Source organism: Cryptomeria japonica, chromosome 9 (genome assembly GCF_030272615.1).
Source record: "Cryptomeria japonica chromosome 9, Sugi_1.0, whole genome shotgun sequence".
Classification (NCBI taxonomy): domain Eukaryota; kingdom Viridiplantae; phylum Streptophyta; class Pinopsida; order Cupressales; family Cupressaceae; genus Cryptomeria; species Cryptomeria japonica.
The window spans coordinates 515,651,834-515,658,897 of record NC_081413.1 but is presented as its reverse complement, the minus strand read 5'-3'; the positions used below and the strand labels follow the sequence as shown (position 1 = coordinate 515,658,897).

General features: G+C 36.0%; 1 protein-coding gene across 1 annotated transcript; it reads left to right on the top strand.

Annotated features, from left to right (window-relative positions):
- The first annotated feature begins 212 nt into the window (after window positions 1-212).
- On the top strand, window positions 213-5,706 carry LOC131066926 (large ribosomal subunit protein eL15z). The gene is made up of 4 exons (XM_058001824.2): window positions 213-417; window positions 1,225-1,391; window positions 4,773-4,970; window positions 5,181-5,706. The coding sequence occupies exons 1-4, from the start codon at window positions 414-416 to the stop codon at window positions 5,424-5,426; spliced, it is 615 nt and encodes a 204-aa protein (XP_057857807.1). The 5' UTR covers window positions 213-413; the 3' UTR covers window positions 5,427-5,706.
- The last annotated feature ends 1,358 nt before the right edge of the window (window positions 5,707-7,064 follow it).

Sequence of the window (7,064 nt, the reverse complement as noted above, 5' to 3'; positions counted from 1 at the left end):
TATCTTCCTATTTCAAAGGTTTTGATAAAATGACCTATCAATGACCTCATGTACTTCACATATGTATACAATAATAGACCAAAATTTTCTCAAAACAATTGACATTCCACACCTCTTTGATGTACCCATTGCACACCAAGGTGCAATTGCTAATTTTATTTACAATAAAAATATCGTTAATACATCTTTGCAAGTGCCCATGAAACCATAAGGTGCAATTATTAGTTTATAGAATGGTAATACAACATCATCCTCTTAAAAAGTTATCGCGATAGCACATGTGAATGACTTATAGCGATGGCACTCAATGACATTTAGGGTTTCGGGTAAACCCTAGAAATAAATGTTCTTCCATTCAACCAAACGTTCTTTGTGATACGAAGTTGACAAATTACAGGCGGAGAGGAGGGGAGATGGGTAAGTTGTCATTGGATTAATCTTTGCTGTATTCGGACTAGGTTTTCTCCCGTTGCTCATTTTATGCTGTAGTTTTATGAGACATTTTCAAGTTTCTGCAGTTTTATAAGGCACTTTCAGGTTTGTGGTTCGTTTAGCCGTAAATGTAATGGATTTTGTAAATGTGTGAGCAAATTCGGAGGTCATGTAATGGATCTACATATATTAAAAAAGAAAGAAAATGTTTTGAAAATAATTTTTTAATTTGCTTATTTTACATCTTGTTGTGTGGAAATGTATTGGAGTCTAATTGTATCCGTTCCACAAGACGTTGCCACAATGCTAGGTTTACCAAAGCCTTAGGTTTGTTCATGCAATCTCGTTTTCCCGATTCATTTGATTTTGGATTCTGTTATAATGAGCGTTTCATCTTCTGGAAGGAAGTCTTAAGTTTGTAGAATGCATGATGAAAGCTGTAAAAGGGATTTTGGTGATCTGTAGTGGCTTATTGAGTATTCAGTTTATTAGAAACATATCATTCTATTTGGTGGACATAGATCTTTTTATGCGTTTGGATTGTCTATTCTGTAACGATGGAGTTATTTTGGTCAAAACGCTGCCATAATGACTTTGATGGGATGATTTATTTGTTCTTTTTGTTCTTTTGATTGTGGGTTCTGCAAAATCGAGTTTTTGTTTTCTATCTATTTTATCTTCTTTTTTCATTACATGTTATATTTTTTGGTTTCTTTATTTTCTAGCTCCGAGAATGTCTGAAGTATTTTACTCTTTACTGAGTAATGAAAATGTATGGCGGTGTGTGCGTAGGGGCTTATAAGTACGTTGAGGAGCTATGGAAGAAGAAGCAATCGGATGTGATGAGGTTCTTGCAGAGGGTGAGGTGCTGGGAATATCGACAACTTCCTGGCATAGTGAGGGCGAACAGGCCCACAAGGCCTGATAAGGCCCGACGTCTTGGCTACAAGGCCAAACAGGTAAGTTTACATGAATTCATTTACCTTATAAGTTTAACAATGTATAAGAATATCATTTCTATGTGAATATGATTATAACCACCATATGACTTCTATTAGTTAGAACATAAGATGTAGTCAGAAGTAGTAGTTGAGTAACATGAAAGACTACATAATAAAGCTGTCAATAAATTTTTAGTCTGCATGTGTTTAACGGCCTATATCTATCAAGCATAAGATGTAATATTTAAATCACCAATCATAAGATGTAATATTTAAATCATCAATTTTATAGGGAAACTCATTTTTCATGTGATATACTAGATTTAAGGCCCAACGTCTTGGCTACAAGGCCAAGCAGGTAAGTTTACATGAATTCATTTACCTTATAAGTTGGCAGTCATTGGGACATATATATTCCATCTGTTTCCAAAATTTTGGAATCGTTTCTTTAATTATATATCCTATCCTACCTACACAATGCATTTAGTATGAAACGCAACCATCAACTATTTGACCATTCTTCCAATATTTGCTATCTATGTCTGAGAAGTCTTGTTTCAAATTGAGGACTTTGATTTACAGATTGAATATTTTTATGACTCTGTTGCAGAGCAAATGACATAGCTCTCAGTGAAAGGGAGTTTTTGAGAAGGAAGAATAGAGCAATTTCCCTATCAGTCTTTGATGAAATGTCTGTGTGCACTTACTTTGAGATTTAAAAAAACAAATCTGATGCCACCTCGCCTGTTACCAAATGCTGCCTCATGTAACAGCTGACTATGCATAAACAAGACACTGCAAATCAATATTAAACCAGAGGAAGAAGTTTGGTTCTTCTAGGTTTTAGAAATTACCAATAATGGTGAGAAGTTGAGTCACAGAGAAGAAATTTTCAAGGTTTGAGAAACTATTGAGTATAATAAGAAGTTGAATGTCTGAGAATCAAATAATTAAAGGATGATTTTTAAGAATTTTACAAATGATGGTTTGAAGTGACCAAACCTTCAATATTTGCATATGTTGGAAATTCACTTAAATAAATTAGGCTGCAGTTTTGATAAACTGTCAAACCATTTTATTTGAGTTTGTTCAGTAATAGATGGTCTGATCAGAAAAATTCTGAACAGGAATCCTCCACTTTGAAATGTTTAAGATTAGAATCACAGATTATTGAATTCCTTAGATCAGGAGACTGTACACTATAAAGTCACCTATCAAGCTGCTTGTTAGCATGGTATGATCAAAATGCATTACCTTGTTCTCTGATTTAAGTTTCTTTTTCAAGATGCTCCTTCAAGATGCATATTTTATCATTGGGTACCGCATTCATATGTAAGTCAACATCCATCATGTAGTATAAGATGACATAAAAAATACAAATATAGTCATCTAATCCAAGGTGCGTACGCTCCTCATCATGATCTCTACTATATGCACATACATGATCTTTTTCAGTTGTCTATGGTGTGTCCTTACACCACCTCCATGGCAAACTATTTATATTGCAGAGGAAGAATAAACATTGAGAGCCAACTGTTCACGTTTATGCCTTTCTCATCCTATCTCTCATCCAATGAAATATTTATTTATCATTTTTCCATCTACTTATCTTAATATGGCTGTCTATGGCGTGTCCTTACACTATCTCCATGACAAACTATTAATATTGCAGAGGAAGAATAAACAGTGAGGGCCAGATGTTCACGTTAATGCCTTTCTCATCCTATCTCTCAACCAGTGAAATATTTATCGATCATTTATCCATTTACTTCCTTATCTTAAGACTTAATATGGCTGCTAGACTTCAGGTGTATGGAGATCATACCATAAAATGATGCAGATCCATCATACTTCTCTAGTCCTGCAAAGGCTTGACCATGTCTTGTGTTGAGGCGAAGAATATATCCTATTTCATTAACATGATGATACATACACGTGTGTGTGTAGGTTTTCATTCTCATTCCACAAATGCATGCGAGTTTTACTTTTCTGAACTTGCTGGTGATCCAGTACATCTAGGGTTTGAATCATGGCAACCGACTATGGGTGCACAACAATGGAGGTGGCCTCTCTCTAGTGAATGTTGGGAATTGATGCCAAGGTGTACGTCTTCTTCTACAACAAGCTTTTGTCCCTTTTTGACGAGGTCGTGTCTACTTTGTACACTATGAAGTATGAATAACATGTGCGTCTTGTACTTTGCCTTTTTGGTTTTCTCAATTCAGTGGGCTTCGCCATGTTTTTTGCAGAGTTGTTCATCACTAAAAAATTAAAAAATTGTCCTGAAAAATTCAACTAACATTGGAATTGGTTTGGAATTGACACATCCACTGTGGAATTGACTGAGTATGCTCTGCCCTGCACCATTTCCCACATGATTTTAATGCTCAAACCCAAAATTTGTTTGATTCCATAGGTATCTCAAACTTCACTTGATTCCGGTATGACCTGTACAACTTGGTAAAATACAGATTCAGAAAAAAATACAAATTAATTATTTCATGGTTTCATATTCGCCTCTTATTCAGGTCATTTTAATATAATAAAATGAGTATCCATTCTTTTGATCTTAATGACAAGATTTTTAAAAATATCTCACTTAATAATTATTGTTAAATTTTTTTGGATTGTCAACCTAAACCACATGGCCAGCTGTTCACAAGTTAAAAAGGATTAGTCCTCTGATGTGCTTATTTAGTTGCAAATTTTGAAGTCTGCTTGCCTTATTTTGTTTCTTGTGGCCATTTATTCACAGATGACATCCAGGTCAATCTAAAGGCCTGAGCTGGTGGTATAAGTAGCTAGCTTGTGTGCCTTATGATCTGGGCCTGCCTGATTATAGTTAGGGCTTGTTGTCTGTTAAGGGGTTTGTAGTACTACTAGCTGCTGCCTTTGTTGCTTGATTGTGATCTCTAGTAATCCTAAGCCAAAATAGGTGAGCATCTAGGCTACGACAGGTAAACCAGGGTATGGTAGATGAAAGCTAAACCTAAGGATGTTGAATTTGGTTATGAATTTTTTGAAAACTCAAACAAGAGTGATACGGGCATAAGATCTGGTGACAAAGGTGCTGGCTAGCATTTCTGTACTCTCTTAAAGTGGTAACTTAATCAATGGATTAGAATGCAAAGCATCAGTGTTAAATAAGTGATTTGGATTCCCAACGCTAGCCTTCCATCTCTGTTATTGCGTCTAGAGTGGAGTTAAATTGATGCATTTGGTGTATGCATTTGAATCAGCAAGTGTGATCTGTTGTGTAATTAACATGAAATATAGTGGAACTAGATGTGTGTAACATGTCCTACTTTTTTGGTTTTTGAATTCCATTTATGTAATACCTTTTATTTTTAATCAATATACACAACCAGATCTTGGCTGACTTCTAGGAAATATGTGCAGGGTTATGTCATTTACCGTGTGAGAGTCAGACGTGGCGGCAGGAAAAGGCCTGTTCCTAAAGGTATTGTTTATGGTAAACCAACCAACCAAGGTATTACACAGCTCAAATTCCAGCGCAACTTGAGATCTGTGGCAGAGGAGCGAGCTGGTCGTAAGCTTGGCGGACTAAGAGTTTTGAACTCTTACTGGATAAATCAGGTATAATATGACATGCACATGAACAATTAATTTTGGGATACATGGTTCAATCTGTCCTGTCTGTGGAGGTATTTTCTTGTGTTTGGAAAGTTACATGTGATCATCCATCACTGTAGAGATGTTGGTGGCATGCTTAGTATTTGTTTTCAATATGTGAGTTACTAGGAGTGTTGATGATGGCCCAGTTTTGACAATGTTTTTGCAACACAGGACTCAACCTACAAATATTTTGAAATAATTCTTGTTGATGAAGCACACAAGGCTATCCGAAATGATCCTAGAATAAACTGGATATGCAATCCTGTTCACAAGCACAGGGAACTTCGAGGACTAACATCTGCCGGGAAGAAGTACAGGGGTCTCCGAGGAAGAGGACACCTCTTCCACAAGAATCAGCCTTCTAGGCGTGCTACATGGAAGAGGAACAACAGTCTTTCTCTTCGACGTTACCGATAGGTTGCAGGTCCTTGATAGGCTATTATCAGGGAATTTTATTGAGATCTATATTTTTATATTTCTTTGTGCCATTGTTGAGACAGCTGGCAAGGTTTTTGTAGAACTCAGTGGTCATTTTTTGATTATCTCAACAAACAATTAAATGGGATTACTGTCAACAGAATTTTGTAATGACTTCCTTTGAAAAATGTTTTTGTAAGACCAAAATGTATTTTATTTTACTGATAGTTTGTATAGGATTTCTTAATGCAACATCAGCCTGGTTCTATTATTTGTTTTATTTTGTGCAAAGTTATGCTCTTAAGTTTAAAATTCTTTTCACGCCAAAGTAGTTTTACTAGAAATTTATCATAAATACAAGGGTCAGGCTGCTTGATCATATTTGCTTTAAATGATTTCTCAGGAATAATATTTACTGCAATTGCTATATTATGGAGGATAGTTTGATAGGTTGTTTTGTATTAGGTTATCTATTCATCTAATTTACAGAAGCCAAAGACTGTTTATTGTTAGTTTTTGTTTACATGTTTTTGTCATGGTTGATTTAGGTGGACTGGTTTTCTCTGTAGTTAGAGGGTTCCTCTGTTTTTGGGCTTTGGGTACAAATGTTCATGTATCCCAGTTCTGTTGTTTCAAGATGCACAAAACTTGGTATAGCAAAAATCATCGTGATAAAGAACTACTATATTCCTTTAAGCTGATTTTGTCTACTCATATCTGTAGATAGAGGGGTCGTCTGTTTTTGGGCTGTGTAAATACTGAGAGTACACCAATTTCTGTCCTTCCTTACAGGATGTCAAAAGCTATTCGATATCAATAATTATTATTTGAAAAAACTATTTTTCTTTCGACTTTGGTAGGCTTGTGACAGCCTGAGGTTGTTTTTGGGCCCCCTTTCACCATTTGAAGAAGTGCATTAGCACTCTATAGGACCTGGTATATCGGCTGTGGAAATGCCCAGTTCTCCTAGATCAATTTGATGGAACAATAATTTATCTCTTTTATCATGGGATGCTATGTAAATTAGGCTGGATCCTATATAATTTGATTTACTTATCTATCATTGGTTTATCTATGTTGGTAACTGATGTTGATGCAAATTTGAACTTCAGAATTATAGTGTACAATAAGTTGTAAAGAGTAGAAAATACAATGGGACATGATATCATTGGAAATTGAGGAATTGTCTCCATTTGGATGAAGCATTACTATTGAACATTGAGTGCCATATTTAACTAACAGTGTTATTTGGCAAGACATTTTTTATTGATAGTAAAGAAGTTTCAGATCTGAAATTCACACAGAATCCTGGGTGACTGATACAAGTTTATATTGATGTTAGTAACTTGCCTGTAGCCTGCATTCAGTTTTGGTGTGTATCCGGTCTGGCCAGGGGCCTGTGAAATGAACCCCAGCAAATTCTGGAAAGTGATCACATTTTAATTTCAGTGTTCCACAGGGATGCCTCCCCTCCAAAAAAACCCCATGCCCTCTCTATGGGGACATATTCGAGACTTGGGGGACTTGGGGGGAAATGTCCTCACATAGCACCAACCTGCCACCTCTGCCAGGGATGTCGCCAGGTTGCTTGCTATATGGCACATGCCATTGCATACTAATTGCAACTTCCAACTTTGT